Genomic DNA, 18958 nt, shown 5'->3' on the forward strand with positions numbered 1-18958 from the left:
GGCTGCTCTTCCAGAGGTCCTGAGTTCAGTTTTGAGTGACCACATGATGGGTCACAACCATCTATAATGAGATCTGGTGTCTGTCTCTTCTGGGGTTCAAGCATACACTCAGGCAGAACTCTGTATACATAATAAATAAATAAATCTGGAAGCTGGAAGCAAGACAGAAAAAGTAGCAGAGACACAGGTGCACGTGTCCTGCCCTCCACGGGAACACAGGAGAAGGGCAACAGTTAAGGACTTGCAGCCCCCTTCTTCTGTTCTTGGTGCTGGGGCTGGGGCTGGGGCGGGCCAACACTCAGGTCAAAGGCGGAAGGACTTCACAAGTACATTAGTTGTTATGTATTTGTCTGGGTTGGGCTGCTTCCTGGACCCTAGAAGGCATTACATTGACACGCCAGCCATGTCCACTTGATGGACCAGGAAAAGGTAAGGGGCATAATACGCTGTACATCTGAGAGTCCCTGACCATAGTCTCTGAGGCCCAGGTGTGGAGTGGAGTGACTGACGTTCCTATGACAGGTCCAGAGCATACGAATCCATAGAAACAGAAAGTGGATAAATGGTTCCCAGGGGCCTGGGTGAAGTGGGGGTAATGGGGGTGTTTGGGGTTGTGCTGGCGTTTTAAGTCGACTCGACACAAGCTATCGTCATTCAAGAAAAGTGAACCTCAACTGAGAAAATGCCTCCATAACACTGGGATCCAGGCAAGCTGCAGGGCATTTTCTTCATCACTGACTGGTAGGGAGGGCCCAGCCCATTGTGAGTGGTGCCATCCCTGGGCTGGTGGTCCTGGGTTCTATAAGAAAGCAGGCTGAGCAGGCCATGATGAGCAAGCTAGTAAGCAGCACCCCTCCATGGCCTCTGCATCAGCTCCTGCCTCCAGGTTCCTGCCCTGTGTGAGTTCCTGTCCTGACCTCCTTTGATGATGAACTGTGATGTGGAAGTGTAAGCCAAATAAACCCTTTCCTCCCTGAGTTGCTTTGGTTGTGGCGTTTAACCTCTGTAACAATAACCCCAAGACAGTGAATCAGGAGAATGGCATCCTCTTTTTGGGTGTGCATGTGATGAAAACAGCCTAGAATTGCTTGTGCTATTGGATGTGTAACTCTAGACATGCTAGAATTTTTTTGAGCATGTGTGTGTGTGAGTCAGCACACAGCCACTGAAGTGTAGCACCTCAAAGCCAGCAGATTGTGCACTATAGCTGGTGAAGTGGATAATGTATTAAATATATCTCATTAAAATGTGCTTTGGGATCAGCAGGATGGCTCAGTGGATGAAGGCTGTGCAAGTCTGGTGACCTGACTTTGATCCCTGGAACTTGTGTAAAGGTGGAAGGAGAGAACTGACTCCACAAAGTTGTCCTCTGACCTCCACTCATGCTTGGGATGTGCATACCTGAACCTGGTTATGTACACACGCACACACACACACACACACACACACACACACACACACACACACACACTTACACTTCCTAACAATAAACTTAAAAAAAGATCTTGGTGGGTTGGAGGTGTGGCTTGGTTGCTGGAGTGCTTGTCTAGCATGCATATGAACATCTGGACTCAGCCCTACTACTGGATTTAAAAATTGGGTGTGGTCAGGAGCTTCGGAAGCTCAGAGTCATCAGTTCCATAGTGAGGTAGACCAGATGGATGCATGAGGCCCTGACTTTAAAAAAAAGACTATAATTTTTTTAAAAGATTCATTCATTTGTTTGTTTGTTTTGTATACAGTATGCCTGTGTGTCAGAAGAGGGCACCAGATCTCACTATTGATGGTTGTGAGCTCCACGTGGTTGCTGGGAATTGAACTCAGGACCTCTGGAAGAGCAGCCAGTGCTCTTAACCTCTGAGCCATCTCTCCAGCCCTATAATTTTTATTTATTTATTGATTGATTGATTGATTGCCATAGCTGAAGATCGAACTCAGGGCCTTGTGCTTGCTAGGCAAGCGCTCTACCACTGAGCTAAATCCCCAACATTTTTTTTTTTAAGTAAGGAAAAAAGAACTTAAAGCAACAGAAGCAAAAGTAGTCTCTTCTTTAAACCCGCTGTGTTGACTCAGCAGGACCACCTAGGGGTGGAGTTTGGCCTCCGGAAGGGACTCTAGGTGGCTTCCACGTTGTTCTGTGCTGGGTTTCTCAGCTCAGCAAGGCCTGTGCACTGTAGATCACTGTAGGTCATCTAGTAGCCTCCTTGGCTTCCACGTCTGGGTGCCAGATGCAGTCCAGTCCTGCTCTGCCAGGCATCTCGACAGATAGTCTAAAGCACCCAGGTCCTGGGAGGGACACCGTGTCCCAGACTTCACTAGTACCAGGTTTCCACGTCACCTGCCAAAAGCCGCGGAGAGCGCCCCCCTTGTTCACATAAGCTTCTGTTTTTATCTTTGTAGATGATGGATGCCATAAAAGGGACAATGACGGAGATCTACAATGACCTCTCCAAAAACACCACGGGAAGCACGATAGCTGAGGTCAGCGGCAGCTGGGGAACCGACCCTAGCAGTTCAGGGTGCGAGCCAGGGCCGTGGGAAGCCGGGCTGGAAGCCCCTTGGGGCACTGGCTCCAAGCACTGGCTTGCTCTCTGGCTGTGAGCGTGGGTGGGGTGTTTCATTAAGTAGGTGTCTAGGGAGACTAGCCATGCATGCCTCCTGCCTACATCCTGTTAGATCACAGTGAGGCTGGATACCAGCTTTGGTTTGTGTATGGTCAGTGTGGATAGTCTTCTCCATCTTCCCCACCCTCCAGGGCTTCTCTGTGTAACTCTGGTTGCCCTGGAACTCGCTCTGTAGATCAGGCTGGCCTCAAACTCACGGGGATCCTCCTGCCTCTGCCTTCTGAGCGCTGGGATTAAAGGTGTATTCCACCACCCAGCTCAACAAGCACTTCTTGTGTAAGAATTTGTGTACCGGAGGCACCATAGCTCTATGAGCAGAGACAGACAGTAGTTAAAATGCCAAGCTATTTGCTTATGAAGTCACCTCTTATAATTAAATCATGAAGCAGCCTCGTATTCAAAGACAAACACAAAAAGTTCATCCCTGCACCTCCCTCGGAGGCCACTCAGAGAGTGACCACCTGCTAGTATCTGTGTGGACAGCCTGGTGCTGGCAGTGGCCTGGTGGCCTATAATCAGTCATCACGCGACACACAGTGAACAGGGTTACTTGAGGCCCCCTGGAGATGGTGCTGCAGGCTGGGAATGAATCCCAAGCAGAAACATTGGCCCTTGAGGCAGGGTTTTCTTACGGCAACAAACAGGACTGTGTGTATATAAAGGCTTACAAGAGGCCCTGAAGAAATCAATGGAGATTTACTAACAAACAAGCGTGTGCATGGTGCATGGGGCTGTGCCTGTGTGTTTTGTAAGTGTGACCCTCTGTGATTACACTGACAGTGTCCATCAGCAAGGAGAAATCTCTCTGTCCCCAGTGAACTTCTATTTGGCAGTTAGTGGAGGTGGCGGAGGGCAGGAAGATAGGATTCCATTATGTATCCCTGGCTGGCCTTGAACTAACCAAGTTCAAGTAAACCTGCCTCTGCTCCTGAGAACTGGGATTAAAGGCATACACCACTACAATCAGCCCTTTTTGTTCATTTTAAGCATTTGTGGATGGTTGAAGTTCTGGTGGTCTACATGTCTCCCATGAAACCTTGGATCCAGTCTGTACTAGGATGACCACGCCCCTCCAGCCCCCCAACCCTGCCATACTCCTCTGCAGTTGCTCAGGCATGGGGTACAGGTGGTCCTCGGCTCTGGGATGGCCTATGTAGGTTTTGGGAGGGTGTGGAGTAGCTACTAGCTATCTGTTCCCTCCCAAGTCAGCAGGCTGGCACAACTGTGCCAACCCAGAGTGGCACCAGGCCTTGCCACTGTATGAATGAGGAGGTTGCCCTGGTGCAGAGCCACCATAGATGTTAGGGTTTGTTTTTCCCTTCCAAACGAGTGGTCCCAAATGTATCCCTCCCCAAGAGCCTTTTGGTCTTTAGAGATAAAGGATTTGGGATGTCAAGAATGACAAATGGACACTGGGACTGTGTGTGTGTGTGTGTGTGTGTGTGTGTGTGTGTGTGTGTGTGTGTGTGTATTTTGCAGGGTAGAGGGTAGAAGGGGGGTTAGAGAGTCCATTCTTGCTTTCTAACCTGTCCATCCCTAGGATTACGCTCAGGTCATAAGGCTTGGCGCCAGATACTTTACCAGCCAACCTGTCTCAGTGTCGCCCTGTTTTCATGTGTTTTAAAAGAATCATGATGCTAATCAATTTTTTTTTTTGTTTTGTTTTTTTGAGACAGGGTTTCTCTCCGTAGTTTTGGTACCTGTCCTGGAACTCACTCTGTAGCTCCAGGCTGGCCTCGAACTCACAGAGATCCGCCTGCCTCTGCCTCCCGAGTGCTGGGATTACAGGCGTGCGCCACCACCGCCCACCTGGCAGCTAATTAAATTTTAAATGTATTTTTTAGTTTTCCCTCCTGCTGTATTTTTTTTTGGGGAAAATGGCTCGCTTGCCTTGGCTTTCAGGACTAGGATCCTCAAAGGGGTGTGTGTGTGTGTGTGTGTGTGTGTGTGTGTGTGTGTGTGTGTGTGTGTGTGTTTGTGTGACCCATTCTCTCTCACCACACAGTCATGACCTGAGCTATGGGACCCTGGGTTCAGAGTTCAGAGCCAGGTTGCCAGGCCGAGCTCAGGCACACCCCCGAGGAGGACCAGCTGCTATGCATAGTGTCTCAGGCACCCATGTCCTCTCTGCAGATTCGAAGGCTGAGGATCGAGATTGAGAAGCTGCAGTGGCTGCACCAGCAGGAGCTTGCTGAGATGAAGCACAACCTGGGTGAGTCCCACTCTGCCCCGCCCCGCCCTGCCTCCCGCCCTGCCCCGGGTGGGTGTGAGCCTCAGTCTGCTATGAGTCTGGGCCCAGATGTGAACTAGGCTGTGTCTGGAGTTGGGGAGTACAAGTCCTCAGGGATCTGGGGGTATGGGTGCAAACCCCCTCTGGGCCACAAAGTACCTTTACCAGCTGAGTCACCTTGGTGGCTCTTTGCTGGTCTTTTTGGTTGAAGAAGAGCTTGTGGAGAATTGAGGGCTATTTACTCCCAATGGAAAGTTTACTTGTGCATGTAAATACTGTCAGGAGTAGAAGCAGAGGGATTTTCTACAAATGAGTGGGTTGATAGTTGCTCCATTAGCATAATAATCAACCACAGTGTCCCTGACAGGGTTCATTCAGTATCTCAAGACAAAATGTGTCAGAATACCTTTATTTTCTGTGAGCCTGTTTCCTCATCTGTGACACAGGATGGTAGAGTGTGTCCTTGGGAGTATGGTAATGCTTGTGTTACAAGTATAAAGTGCTTAGAAACACACTTGCACACAGTAGATGCTGTATATGTTCCGTACACTAGGTATTGTATACATGTTTGATTGACACGAAAAAAAGTTGAGAGTGAATTTCAGTTGAAATTGTTTGAAGGGCTTGTGGAATTCCTACAATTTGAGGTTACTTGGGATGACATCACTGAGGCCTCCTGTTACGGACCCGGCCCACCCATTGCTCACAGTGTGACAGGCCATCAGACTTGAGTGATGAATGTCCCAGCTGGATTACTGGCCCAGGGTCACCGAGCTCGTGGGGGCCATTTCCAAGACTTAGATCAGGTCTGTGTGAACCTGGGGGTCTGATGGCGAGCGAGCTGTGCTGGATCAGGTGATGTAGCCGGTGTCCTCCTCCTGCAGAGCTGACCATGGCGGAGATGCGGCAGAGCTTGGAGCAAGAGCGTGATCGGCTCATCGCCGAGGTGAAGAAGCAGCTGGAGCTGGAGAAGCAGCAGGCGGTCGACGAGACCAAGAAGAAGCAGTGGTGTGCAAACTGCAAGAAGGAGGCCATCTTCTACTGCTGCTGGAACACCAGCTACTGCGACTACCCCTGTCAGCAGGCCCACTGGCCTGAGCACATGAAGTCCTGTACCCAGTCAGGTACCGACAAGTGGGTGCCACCTGATACACAAGGGGTGCCGTCGTGGGGTCACACGGCAGACCTGGCACAGGGTCTCCAACCTCCAACAGCCAGCTTGGCAGAGATTTTGACCAGGTGATCTGTCCTTTGAGGTGACAGTAATCCACGGCCTTCAACAGGATGCAAGTCCCGATTCTCAGGCTAAGGAAGAAGTGTTTGTTGGCTGGGAGCTAACTGATTTGTTATTAGGACTGCCATGATAAGCCATCATCTCTCATTCTGACCTGAAGGCCCCCCATCCCCGCAGCCCAAGCCATGTTTGGGGATGTGCATTGGGGGAGGGGCACTCCATGTAGATTCCTTAAATCTTTCTTCACCTTCCTTATGGCACGGTGAGGTCTGTGTTGGTAGTTCTTTCCTGCTTTTCTATTCACCAGAAGCTCTGTGCCCCCCCCCCCCCAAGATGCTAGTCTCCGTCACTGCCTCAGAAACAAGGCCACTGGGCTAAGGCAAATCTAACCTAGATGATGAAGACCTCCTTTGTGGGAAGGGCGGTCACAGTCTGGCTCCACACAAGCTTCCTGGGCTCGGAGAACATGTTCTCAGAAAGTGATTTAAAACTTGAATTGCTAAATATTAAAAGATCAATTTTCAAATAAAGTTTGGAGCTCTGGCTTTTGGAGACCGGGGCCCTTGCCAGATCTCTAGGTGGGGCTGGGAAGGATGGAGCCTGGTGGGGTCAGAGAGGGACCGAGCCGTGGGGTCCTCGAGGCGTGGCGCAGGTTTGAAGCTGGGCTCTAAATGAAGCCTGAAACCATCACACACGGCTTACAACATCTTCATGAGTCTTCCCATTCTCACTGGTCCCTAGCTACTGCCCCTCAGCAGGAAGCAGATGCTGAGGCCAGCACGGACACAGGAAATAAGTCATCCCAGGGCAGCTCCTCCACTGCACCGTCGGCACCTTCAGAAACAGCCAGTGCCTCCAAAGAGAAAGAGACACCAGCAGAGAAGAGCAAGGACAGCTCGGTGAGGGTCCCCCTCTGATTGTCACCCTGCACCAAGGACCCTCCCTGTATCTGCCACCCCCAATGTCCCTTGCTGTCCAGGGTTATAATCAATGTCCCTTCTGCTGAGCCTGGAAGCCACCAGGCACCTGTCACTATGGAGGACAAGAAGTGTAGCTAATGTGACCAAGGACCTGCTTCTTTTAAAATTACTTGAGATTTAAGTGTCCACATGTGGCCAGTGCTGTGTCCACTGGACCACAGGGGTCACAGCTGCTTGCTTCCCATGGGGTATGTGATAACAGTTGAATATGTAGGCTATTTTAGGGGGTGTGGTCATCATTGCTTACACTTTTAACTGTGTATTACAGGAGATCATTAGATGGTCAGTAAAACCCTGTTGATGTCACAGTGTCGCCTAGTAAGAGACTAATGAAATAAACAAGTTGGTAGCATTTTTGAGCAGTATATACAGTTTTTGCACAGAAAGGTGCTGGGCAGGTCTGAGCGGAGCTTTGAAGGCAGTGGATATTCTAGGAGCGAGGACAAGGGGTAAATGGGGGCATCACTCAGATGCTTTGTTCTGGCCTTTTGAATCTGGCAGGCAGAGCATAAGATGTGTGGCCATCCACCTGTTCTTGTCTGATCGCCAGGTAGAGGCCTCTTAAGGTGTCTTGGGTGGGGGAATAGTGAGCCCTCCCATGATTCCCTGGGGTTCTATGGTCCCATCTTTTTGTTTGTTTATGTTTCTAGACCCTGGACCTTTCTGGCTCCAGAGAGACGCCCTCCTCCATTCTCTTAGGTTCCAACCAAGGCTCTGGTATGTCACCCCCTGGTGGGCAGATGGTGTTTTATATTTCACTTGGTCGAGTTGTGGGAGAGTCAAAGGCTTGGGATCTTTTGGGGTACCTTGGATGGGTTCGGGTGGGGGTGTGGCTAGGCAACGTGTTGACCGGGTGCCTCCTTGCATTGGTCAGGCATGTATTGTGTTACTAAGGGCACCCTTCACTGGGACACAGAGTCTCTGAGGTCCTCAGGCCATATGAAGACCTTTAAAGCCTTAGGTGACGAAGATGATGAGTAGGCCCTCTATCAATGAGCCTCCCCTGGGATCCCCTCCTGGCCTTTAGGGCATCTTCTCTTGGGTTAGTTTGAGCCAACCTTCCTTCCTGGGAGCCTTGGGTGTCTTTTCCCACATTCTTCTGAACTTGTTCCCAGAGTTCAGAGCCATGGCTTCCTTTTCAACAATAGTTTTTCCTGTCTTGGCTTCAGGATCTTTCTGTCTGTTGATTTTCTTTAGCTGAAAACTCAAAGTTAATGTTTTGTTTCTGCACAGTGAGGTAGACAGAGGAAGGTGGCTTAAGATGGCGGTTTGCAGGAGTGATGATAGGGAGGATCTAAACTCACATACTTAGTCGTTTGGGTTTTTAAGACAGGGTTTCTCTGTGCAGACCAAGCTGGCCTGGAACTCAGAGGTCCCCCTGCTTCTGCCTCCCAAGTGCTGGGATTAAAGGCGTGCACCACCATGCTAAGCTTTTTTTTTTTTTTTTTTTTTTGAACTCACAAACTTGGGATGTAATATAATTGAAGGCTGCTGGTGGACAAAGGTGCCCCCCCCCCCCCATATCTCCTTCAGTTCCTGCGTGTTGCTGAGCTCAGGGGCTCTGCCATTCCACAATGTCAGTAACATCATAGATTATTTCAAATTCTGGTCTTTGGTCTCATGATCCTCCTGCCTCGGCCTCCTGAGCGCTGGAGTAATGGGCCTGTGCCCCCTTGCCTGGCTTGAGTTCTGCTCTTCACAAAGACAGAATGGAGGGTACCCTTAGTAAGGATCTCTTTCTCTCTGTCTCTCTCTCTCAAAATGTAAAATAAAAGCCATCACGGTGGCGGCACACACCTTTAATCCCAGCACTCTGGAGGCAGAGGCAGGCGGATCTCTGAGTTCTAGGCCAGCCTGGTCTACAGCATGAAACTGTCTCAAATATAAACAAGCAAAGAAACCCATGAACTGAATAAGATGTGGGGGATTATAGTGGGACTCTGGGATGCCGTGGAGGAGTTACAGCTGAGAAGTGACATTTAGGAATGACCTTGAGGCCCAGTGGGAACCCACTAAAGGACTCTTCCAAGGAGTGTCCTGTGCCCTGCACTTGAGTCCAGGGCAGCCCACTTCTGTGCAGAAGACGGAGTGCTCCCTCACAGCTATGCAGGTCACAGACCAAACCTAGAGCCCAGTGCATGGCCATGCGTCGGCAAGCCCTGCCCTGCAGAAATGGCTGTCTGCTTGACCCCTGGTTCCCTTTGCTGACCCCTGGTCTAGAGCATCTTTGGTCAGAGGGAGTGGAGGGAACGGCTCTGAATGGAGAGGAAGCCTTCAATCTGGTGGGAGAAGAGCCCAAAGGAAGCACTGCCCTGGTGGGTAGCCCCCACAAAATGCCTGTCAATGGAGCCAGAGGTGGTTCCCAGGCTATTCCATGTGGCCTTGGTTTGTCTAATGCTAGCACTCCTTCCTGTCCCTCCCCCACCTCCAGCTGTGTCTCCCTGGCCCGCCTTTCTATCAGGAGCTCTCATAGTAGATCCCAGGCTTCCAGGCTGCTGTTTCCTCAACATGCACACCTGGAAATAAGCCCAGCTTTCCACATTTTCCTCCGCTGCACCTGAGCCCCAGAGCTCACTGGGAGAACGTCACCCCGGGGAACAGAGTCCTCCCATGACACACAGTCTTGATCACCCAGGCACAGTTCATCTCTGTAGTTGGAGTTTTCCTGCCTGGCCCACAGTCAGGACAAATCTCTCTTACCCGCCAGTCCCACAGTCGCTCAGACCCAACCAAGAAAGCACACAGAAACTTACATTGTTTACAAACTGTATGGCTGTGGCAGGCTGCTTGTTATCTACCTTTTTTTAATCTTAAATTAACCCATTTCTGTAAATCTATACTTTGCCACATGGCTTGTGGCTTACCGGTGCCTTATATCTTGTCATGGTGGTGGCTGGCGGTGTCTTTCTCCACCCAGCCTTCCACCTCCCAGAATTCTCTTCTCTCTTGTCCCACCTATACTTCCTGCCTGGCCACTGGCCAATCAGAACTTTATTTACACAGAGCGATATCCACAGCACATCTCCTCCTTGGCCATCTTGCTAAGTCCCTGATATGAGTCCCTGACTCCTTAACAGCAGCATCCCAAGTCCTTTGTTCCCTGTCGGAACCTGCCTGGCCCTCCCTGCCTCCGCATCCTTTGGAGCATCAGGCTTGGGCACTGTCCTAAGCAAAGCACCAGCATTCTCTCTGCCTTACCTAGCCAGGCTGCCCTGCACCTGCCCCTCCCTCTCAGATCCTTCCCTGGCAGCACTGATAAGTTCACCTGTGTTTCCACGGTCCTTCTTCCACACCCCTCATTTCTGATAGAAAGTTCCACACAGCCAGAGCCATGGTCAGGCCTGTGCTGTTCATCCTGGAAGTGGATATCAAATCCTTGAGTTCATGTAACTAAGGGATGGGATTGCACATTTTACTTCAGATCATTGAAATAGTAACTTTGTTGGTTTGTGGCTGCTGGATTGAGCAGCACAACCTGAAACCTGTCCACTCAGCTTCCCCAGCCCAGGTAGAGCCTCTGCCAGTACCCTGCCTCCATGTCCCTTCTCACAGCCCAGGTAGAGACTCTGCCGGTACCCTGCCTCCATGTCCCTTCTCACGGCCCAGGTAGAGCCTCTGCTGGTACCCTGCCTCCATGTCCCTTCTCACAGCCCAGGTAGAGCCTCTGCTAGTACCCTGTCTTCATCTCCCTTCTCACACGCCTCAGCTCACTCTCTGACTTCTATTTTGGCATGTCACCATTGTCTCAAGATGAAGCCATACATCCAGCAATAGTGGCACATGCCTTTAATCCCAGCACTCAGGAGGCAGAGACAGGCCTGGCCTACATAGCGAGTTCCAGGCCAGCCAGAATTACATAGTGAGATGTCATCCCCCACCCCACCAAAACAAAACAAAACAGAAGAGGGAGGCATTGACAATTCTAAATGTTGTGAGTTTTTTTATTATTACAGTTTTATTATTTTTTCTCTTAAAGTGCTGGGCACAGATGCAGTGCTCAGGAGACACCTCATAGCCTTGCCTAGGCTTTCTTTTCTGAGGCTGGTGCTTGCCTTTTTTGAGCCCCAACCCAGCTGACTGGACTGACATTTATCTCAGGCAATGCCTGGACGGGGTGGAGATTTTAGAGTGAGCCTTATCTTGAGTCCAGGGTAAAGAATGAGGCAGGGGTAATGGAGAGCTGGCTCAGTGGGTACAGATGTGAAGGCCTGGCTTCTGCACTGTGTAAAAAGCCCGGAGAGAGCGTGTGCCTATAATTCCAGTGTCGCGGCCTGGAGATCTCAGTCGCACTGGCCAGACACAAGCCTGAGTGAGAGAGAGACCTTGTCTTTCAAATAAATAGATAATGATGGAGAAACAATTGAGGATATTCATCATTATCTCTGGCCTCCACACTCACACGTACACCCTAAGAGCAGAATGGGGAGGTGGGGGGGACTTCCTGGCAGTGAGTGCTGGGAGGTTGGGGACACTGCAGAAAATAGTCTAAAGATTCTCAGTCTCTTTTCCCACCGTCTGTACTGATGGACCTGTCAGAACAGAATGATCCACTCACACCGCTCCTTACTCTTTTTTTTTTTTTTTTTTAAGATTTATTTATTTATTTATTGTGTATACAGTGTTCCTCCTGCATATGTGCCTGCAGGCCAGAAGAGGGCACCAGATCTCATTATTGATGGCTGTAGTTGCTGGGAATTGAACTCAGGACTTCTGGAAAAGCTGCCAATGCTCTTGACTGCTGAGCCACCTCCCCAGCCCCCATGCCTCACTCTTGACACATTAGCGAGTGCCAGCACTTGGTCCTGGGTTCGCTGCCCATGACGGATCTTGGAGGAAGGAAGGCCTTAGGAACACCGGTGGTCCTGAGCTGTGTGTCTGCATCTGGCCCCAGTGTGGGAATGGAAGGGTCTACGAGGACAGATGTTAGGAGGGGTACTGGCTTCTCCAGTCCTTTGTCCTTTATACTTGATGGCCTTTTGTGTGGTATTGGGGATTGAGGTCAGGGTCTCATGTGTGCTGGGCAAACCAGGGAGCCATCTCCCCAGCGGCAGCTTGTCCTTGCATACCAGCCCAGGGACTAGACTAGATAGCTAGCAGTGTGTCCTCTGCCTGGCTCCACTGCCGTGCCAGCCCTCCGGGACGTCCACAGGCCTGCTTCCTGACCTGTCTTTAGACTTCATCTGTGGGCTCCCCTCCCGCTCCCTGCTTTCTAAGGTCGTTGCTTTATGCGGTCCGACCGCCCCGGGCTGTCAGGAGAGGCAGTCTTTCCTTGGTAGCTCGACTTCTCCTTCCTGTCACCCGTCACATCCCTGCTGCCCCACGTGTGGCCTGCTGGCATCCAGACTGGGAACATGTGCGCCTCGCTGTCTCTTCTCACCCCTTTTCTCTCTGAGTGTGAAAAGTTGCAGTCCCGTGAGTCCCTTTGCAGTGGCTGTGACAGCCTCATCGCTAGGCATGTGGCCCGCTGTGGTGACCCTTCCCTTCCCTCTTTCTCCTAATTCCATGTCCCCCTGCTGAACTCTTCAGGAGAGTCATCAGCGTACACGCTATTTCCACTTGCTGTGTAGCCAAGGCTTGCCTCAAAGTCGTGATCCCCCTGCCTCAGCCTCCTGAGGGTTGGGATGACAGGTGTGTACCAGCACACTTGGCTTTCCTGAGGATTTGGGTGGGGGATCTTTGGATGTGGTCTATGGATGTCCTTTTATCGTGGCCTTGGGTTTAGTCCAGTAGTCCCTTCTGGATGCTGTCCCCTGTTGTCCTCAGTGTGGCAACTTTGCCAGTCTTCCTGTTCTTCACAGATAACCAGTCCATTCTCCTCTGCTCTGCTGTGTGGTGTCTGCTACCCTAGTGCGCCTCAGTCCAGCCTCAGTTTCCCTGCTAGAATCAGGCTTTTGGCAGAGCTTATGGTTCAGAGAGTTTTGTTTTCAAAATCCTGAGAATTTGTGGCTTGCAAAATCCTGGGTCGCTTTTATGTCCCTGTATGTCCACTTTCCCCCTGTGGTGCTGTGTCCAGCGACCCTGTTTGTGGTTTGCACACACTTTCAAAAAGCCTGTGAGCACATCCAATTAAGTGGCAGATGTGCAGGAACAGCTAGCCCATCAGTGACCCTGGTTGTCATCCCCTGGGGTTGTGTGGAATTTGAGCGTGACAGACTCTAAGGCTACCTGTGCTCTCTTCAGTTAGCAAGAGGTGTGACAAGCAACCTGCCTATACCCCAACCACTACAGACCACCAGCCGCACCCCAACTACCCAGCCCAGAAGTGTAAGTATGACCCTGTCTTGTGGGAGCTGCTGGGGAGTCATCCCTGGTACACAGAAGCCTCATTTTGTGTGTTTGTGTTTGTCTTTGTGGGCGTGTCCTGTTCCTTGAGTCCCCCTCTGCTCTACAGTCTCGTCTCTACTTTGCAAACTTCTGTTGGACTGTGTAGGGTTGGCTTTTCGGGGCTTTTGTTTGGTCTCAGCTGATACTGCATCTCCCCTGCCATGAGCCATCACGTCAACCAGCATCCTGGACCCAGTTCATCTGAGGCTCAGGCCTGCGGATCCTGGGATCTTCAGTTCTGTTTCTTTAGTATCTCCACTGATCTTGGCTGTCCCCAGAGCTGGAAGGACTTGGCGGTGTGTGGCTGCAGCTGTGCCAGCCCCGAGAAGATTGTAGTGTAACTGGGAACAGGAACGGGCACAAGGGGGCAGTTTGGAATTGCCCCCCTGCCTGTTAGAACACTGCCCCCTTCTGGCTGAATGTAAAAGCAACTGGAGCATTCTCTGCACACACTTTGTGACTGACAAAAGTGCAATCTCTTAGGGGCAGCAGCGGCCCTTCCTCACTGGCCCCGTTCCATCTCTAAGCTTGACACTCCGAAGCTCAGGAGAGTTAGAGAACCTGGGAGCTTAGTGAATGGTCACAGAAGGAAGGGGTCTTAGTGGACAGCCATTAAGTGGACATCACAGCCACCAGCACTGCCCACAGACTGGGGCTATTGTCCTCTTCCGAGATAGCGTCCAGTGCTCTTCTCTTAGCCTTCTCTTTGCCTCCTCAGCCACTACCTAGCCTGGTACCTGCGTGTCCTGAAACCATCCCAGGTGTCACTTGGGGTCTGTGTCGGTCACTGACCCCTAACACGATCCTTACTAGGAGTCCACGGGGTCTGTGTCCAGGTGGGTTTAGCCACCTCATCTGCGCCTCATTTCTTGTCTTTTCCAATTTCTTCCTGGTTTGGATGTGAGTCTTTTCAATTACCTAAGAGCCCTGTTAACATCGGGAGACCATGTGCCAGATTCCAAGGGTCTTTTCTCAAAGACCAATGTCAGGCGGAGTGCATGGGCCCTGTGGTATCAAGGGCCAGGCTCCCCCGTCAATGGGGCACCATCACTCACTAACCTTCACTCTGTAAGTACGACACCCTGCTGATCTTCCAGTCAGCTGTGGTTAAAGCCCCCAAATCAGCTGTCCCTCTGCTCTGTATACCTCCAGATAAGGGATCTCAGTGGTAGCTGTGGTGCAATTGTGGGGGTCGTTCAGCTGCAGGGAAGGAGGTGGCTCCTAGCTGGGGGATGAGTTGAGGGGAGGTGGGCAGGGGAGTTGAGCTTGCTAACTTTCCTCCACAGACCATTCCCGGAGCAGCAAGACAGGTTTGTGGAGCAGCAGTGAGGAGAAGCGAGGGTCAGCCCGCTCCGAGCACAGTGCAGGGACCAGCGCGAAGAACCTCATGCCCAAAGAGTCGCGGGAGTCTCGCCTTGACGCCTTCTGGGACTAGGGGTGCATTGTGAGCCAGAATACCTCCCCGTAGGGGGGGAAAAGAACCCAAACAACAGGAAGCAACAATAACTGGAGAACAGCCACCTTTCCAATTCCCAACACTCAGGCTCTACCCGTGGGCTTGGCTGCAGGGCAGCAACTTGACTCCATCCCAGCATGGGCCCTGGCTGGGACTGCTGGACCTTGTGAGCCCAACACTTTAGGTGTAAGTAGATACACTTTGTGACGTCACTGACCTAGCCTACCTTCCTTTTTCATATCTATACTGACCTTAACTTATAAAAAAGAAAAACAAGTTATATATAAAAAAAAATCTACAATGAGAAGAATGTTTTGATAATCCAGAGGGCTGGCTAGTTAGCCCTCTGGCCTCACTGTGGTGTCAGGGCTGGGCCCAGGGATTACTATTCTCACACAGGTCCTCCTCCCTGGATACCCAGGGGAGGGAGGAAGCTACTGTCCCTCTGCAGCACACCACGATCGGGGCTCCCAGGCTATGCTGTCCTGGACCCACCACACCAAGCCATCGGCCCGTCACAGACCCTACAAGACGATGTTATGAAACACAAGTTTGCTGGGCTCGAAGGACAGAGAGAAGCGTGTGTGATTGTGACCTCAGCTATGGTTCCCGAAGAGGCAAAGCAGCCTGCCGTTTACAGAAGGTCCACAAAAACAATCCCTGCTCCATCGTGGATGCGGATGGCATTCATGGGGGGCTACCCCTTCTCTCTGCGGAGTGCTTTCCGTAAACACTCACACCTAGTTGTGAAGAGATAGGTGTCTCAGAAGCAAGGACTCAAAAGCAAGGTGCACGCTGAGGACATGTGAGCCCGCGGATGGAGCATGTATGTATTATTTATATGCTGGAGTTCTATGTTTTTATGTAAGCATGAAACACAGGCAGTGTGAGAGAAAGCCAAGACCGGTCATGCTGTCCCGTTAACGCTGCGTCTGCTGTAGTTCCATTTTGTATGTTGTGTAAAACAAGCATCGATCGAAGCAAAAAGATGATGTGTGTATATGAGAAAAATTAATTGTATATCATTCCAGTACATTCCGCTGTACATTTTAGTCTTCGTTTACTATCTCTTCATTGTTGATAAGAGAATGCGAGCTGTGCATTGCCCAGCTAGTTTACCCCACTAGAGAAGGAGGAAGAAATGCTAGAAGAAAACAGGAGAAAGAACATTTGTGAATTGAATTACAGTTGTCAAAAAACAAAACAAAACAAAAAAAAAAACAATCTAGCCTAGCTGGCCTTATTTGGGAAGCGTAACTGCTTTTAGCATATGGGAGTATTTTTTCACATTTTCTTTGTATAAAATTTGTATTAAACTTAAATATCTTTTTTGATGATGGTGTTTCTTCATGACTGAGCCAGTGGTCTCTCGCGGTTATAATCTTTTGGGTTCTCTCTCAACATCTCATTTTTTTTCAGATTCTTCACTTTTTTTTTAATTAAACTTTTGACAAAATGGTTTGATTGTGACAGTCTCCCATGGGTGAGGGTGTGGCTGTGTCAGGTATGAATGGCCAAATACAAGAGGAAAGTCCCCTGAGATCCTGGGTACCCTCTAGGGGTGGCCTGGGCAGGCACTTTCTTACCAGTCAGGGTAGCTGCAGTCTCCCTGAGGCCAAGGCCCTGTGAGAGTGTTAGTGCCTCCCTGGAAGCCCTGGTCCATCAGCCTCTGGCTCTCGGCCAGAAGGTCTATCTTGGAAGACAGAAGTTTCCCATGGTTTTCTGGGTAGAGTTACCCGTATATCTGGCCTGGGGCACATGTGTGCACACACTGTGCCTCTGTGTGGGCGTATGTACATATGTAGGTGCTTATGCTCAGGGGTGTGAGTTCTGAGGAGGGGGTTTGTGAGAGTGTTCCCTCCTGTGTCCCCAGGTTTTAATGTTGAAGGGCACCCTCAGAAAGCAGCTTCTGGGCCTTCTCCTCCTTTGCCCCTCATCCCCCAAGCCTTCCACAGAGGAAAGGACGTAAAGAACCGACTTTCCCACTCACGGGTGGAAAAGTGGTGGGTTTTGTTGTTTTATTTTTAATGTGAAATTTAGGGCTCAATTGGAAGGGTGGCCTGGCATGCACAAGGCCCTGAATTTGGTCCCCAGCCCTTCCTGGAACTGAGAATGGGTAACACATGCCTGCAATCCCAGCACTTGGGAGGGGGAGGCAGGAGAATCACAACTCCAAAGTCCCTTGGCTAGGTAATGAGTTCAAGACCAGCCTGAACTACATGGGACCCTGTCTCAAATAAAAGAGTGAATAAATAAATGATGTGAACCTTGATTTTTATCTTTCATTCAACTGCCAAACGCAGTCACACGACTCCTGCATGAAGATTCGAAAGAGTCTGTAAAGACCCTTCCAGCCACCCTGCTCTCCTGTGTCCTTGTCTAGCATTTACACAGTGCAGACTTCTCTATATCTATACACAAGTGGGCGTTTGACACACTTTTGGTTGCCTGGTTTCACTTAGATTTCAAGTCCACGCACAGAATGTCCTCATTCTTTTTACTGGAGAAGTGTGCTCTGTCATGTGGACAGTGGTCACAGGCTGTCCCCACTGGTTTCAGTGGAGTCATAGTTGCAGCCCAGAGGGCCAGTGTGTGGCAGGTAGGTGGAGACTGCAGGTCCAGACACAACTGCAGGCTTCTTGTGACCTTGGAGTGGGCAGAGGGTGTCGGAGGGGCTGTGGACCCTGTGCCTCCCACAGGTTACCAATTATTGGAGCTGCATCCCAGGCCCCCAGTTGAGTGTTTTCAGATGCCAGACTCTGAATCTAAGAATGAGAAAAGGTCATGAAGGGGTCTGAACACACAGAAGTGGCCACAAACTTTGTTCCTTCCCGTTAGCAAGGGACGGCAAGGGGTTTGATGGCTTGTTAGCCAAAGTGCCCTCGCCCCCTGGTGGCCATGTGCAGAACTGCAGCCCATAGACTGGAGGAGCCGACCACAGACAGAAAATGGGTGGAGAGTGTTCATTCCAGAGCTGTGGTTTTCAAGCCAAGCACGGGGGTACACAGTCATGACCGAAATACGGTTGGTATCTGTCCTCATAGAAATAGCATCCTCGCTGGAAACAAAATCAACCACATATATCATTTCTAGGTGGCTCCAATTTTTGAAGAAACCTGGACATTATTAAAGCATCTCTTATAAAAATTATTTATTTGTTATATGTGTGTGTGTGCACGCCTGCATGTGCACATGCCTGCCCTGGTGTGCATATGGAGGTTACAGGACAACTTTGTAGAACTGGCTCTCTCCTTCTACTGTGTGGGTCCCAGGGACTGAACCCAGCTCATCAAGTTTGGTCACAAGTGCCTTTATCCAGTGAGCCATCTTGCTGGTTCCTCTGAGACAGGATTTCTCTTGTGTAACAGCCCTGGCTGTCCTGGATCTCACTCTGTAGACCAGGCTGGCCTCCAACTCACAGAGATCCGCCTGCCTCTGCCTCCTAAGTGCTGGGATTAAAGACGTGAGCGACCACCGCCCAGCTAGGCAACAATTGTTAATGCTAGTTGAGTGTTGGAGGAACCTTGGAAAACTTACAAACAATAAATGCCTGTGGAGCTCCCCACCCCCGCCCCCCAGGAATGACAGCCCCTCTGAAGTGGATTCGGCCAGCAATACTTTCCAGAGCTGCTCCAGGGGTGACCACGATACTGAGTGAACCCCAAGGCAGGACCATGCATATAGGGAGGGAGAGGAGGGAAGCGGAGGGAGGATTGGGGACCAGGTGGGTGCTGAAGAAGGGGAAGAGAGCTGGGCTTGTAGGTGGGCACTGTGAACACTGCCCTATGGGGAGTGCCACGCTGCTGGGAGTGGTTGGTGTTTGTCGACATCCTCCCCCAACCCCGTGGGAGGAATAAACTCGGCTTTGTGTATTCCAGGCAAGTGATCAACCACAGAGCCATTTTGTTTTGTTTTTGAGACAGCCTCACTGTGTAGGTCTGGCTGGTCTAGAGCTCACTCTGCAGACCAGGCTGGCCTCCAATTCACAGAGATCCTCCTGCCTCTGCCTCCTGAGTGCTGGGATTAAAGGCGTGCACTATCATGACTGGTTCAAAGTTTTAGATTTTTGAAGTAAATATCCCAAGTTTTATGTATAATGGGGTCAAATTT

General features: G+C 50.6%; 1 protein-coding gene across 19 annotated transcripts in view; it reads left to right on the forward strand.

The window, feature by feature from the left end:
• Zmynd8 (zinc finger MYND-type containing 8) overlaps nt 1-16205 on the forward strand; it is an 89151-nt gene extending 72946 nt beyond the window's left edge. For 14 of the 19 annotated variants that reach the window (XM_036182978.1, XM_036182986.1, XM_036182989.1 and 11 more), the window contains 7 exons: nt 2401-2481; nt 4758-4836; nt 5739-5978; nt 6830-6987; nt 7719-7785; nt 13249-13332; nt 14679-16205. In XM_036182978.1, coding sequence (XP_036038871.1) covers nt 2401-2481; nt 4758-4836; nt 5739-5978; nt 6830-6987; nt 7719-7785; nt 13249-13332; nt 14679-14827 — 858 coding nt within the window. In that variant the 3' untranslated portion in view covers nt 14828-16205. The remainder of the gene's footprint in view (nt 1-2400; nt 2482-4757; nt 4837-5738; nt 5979-6829; nt 6988-7718; nt 7786-13248; nt 13333-14678) is intronic. The other 5 variants (XM_036182985.1, XM_036182988.1, XM_036182990.1 and 2 more) reach the window with 1 other exon arrangement.
• The last annotated feature ends 2753 nt before the right edge of the window (nt 16206-18958 follow it).

This window comes from Onychomys torridus, chromosome 4, assembly GCF_903995425.1.
Source record: "Onychomys torridus chromosome 4, mOncTor1.1, whole genome shotgun sequence".
Classification (NCBI taxonomy): Eukaryota; Metazoa; Chordata; class Mammalia; order Rodentia; family Cricetidae; genus Onychomys; species Onychomys torridus.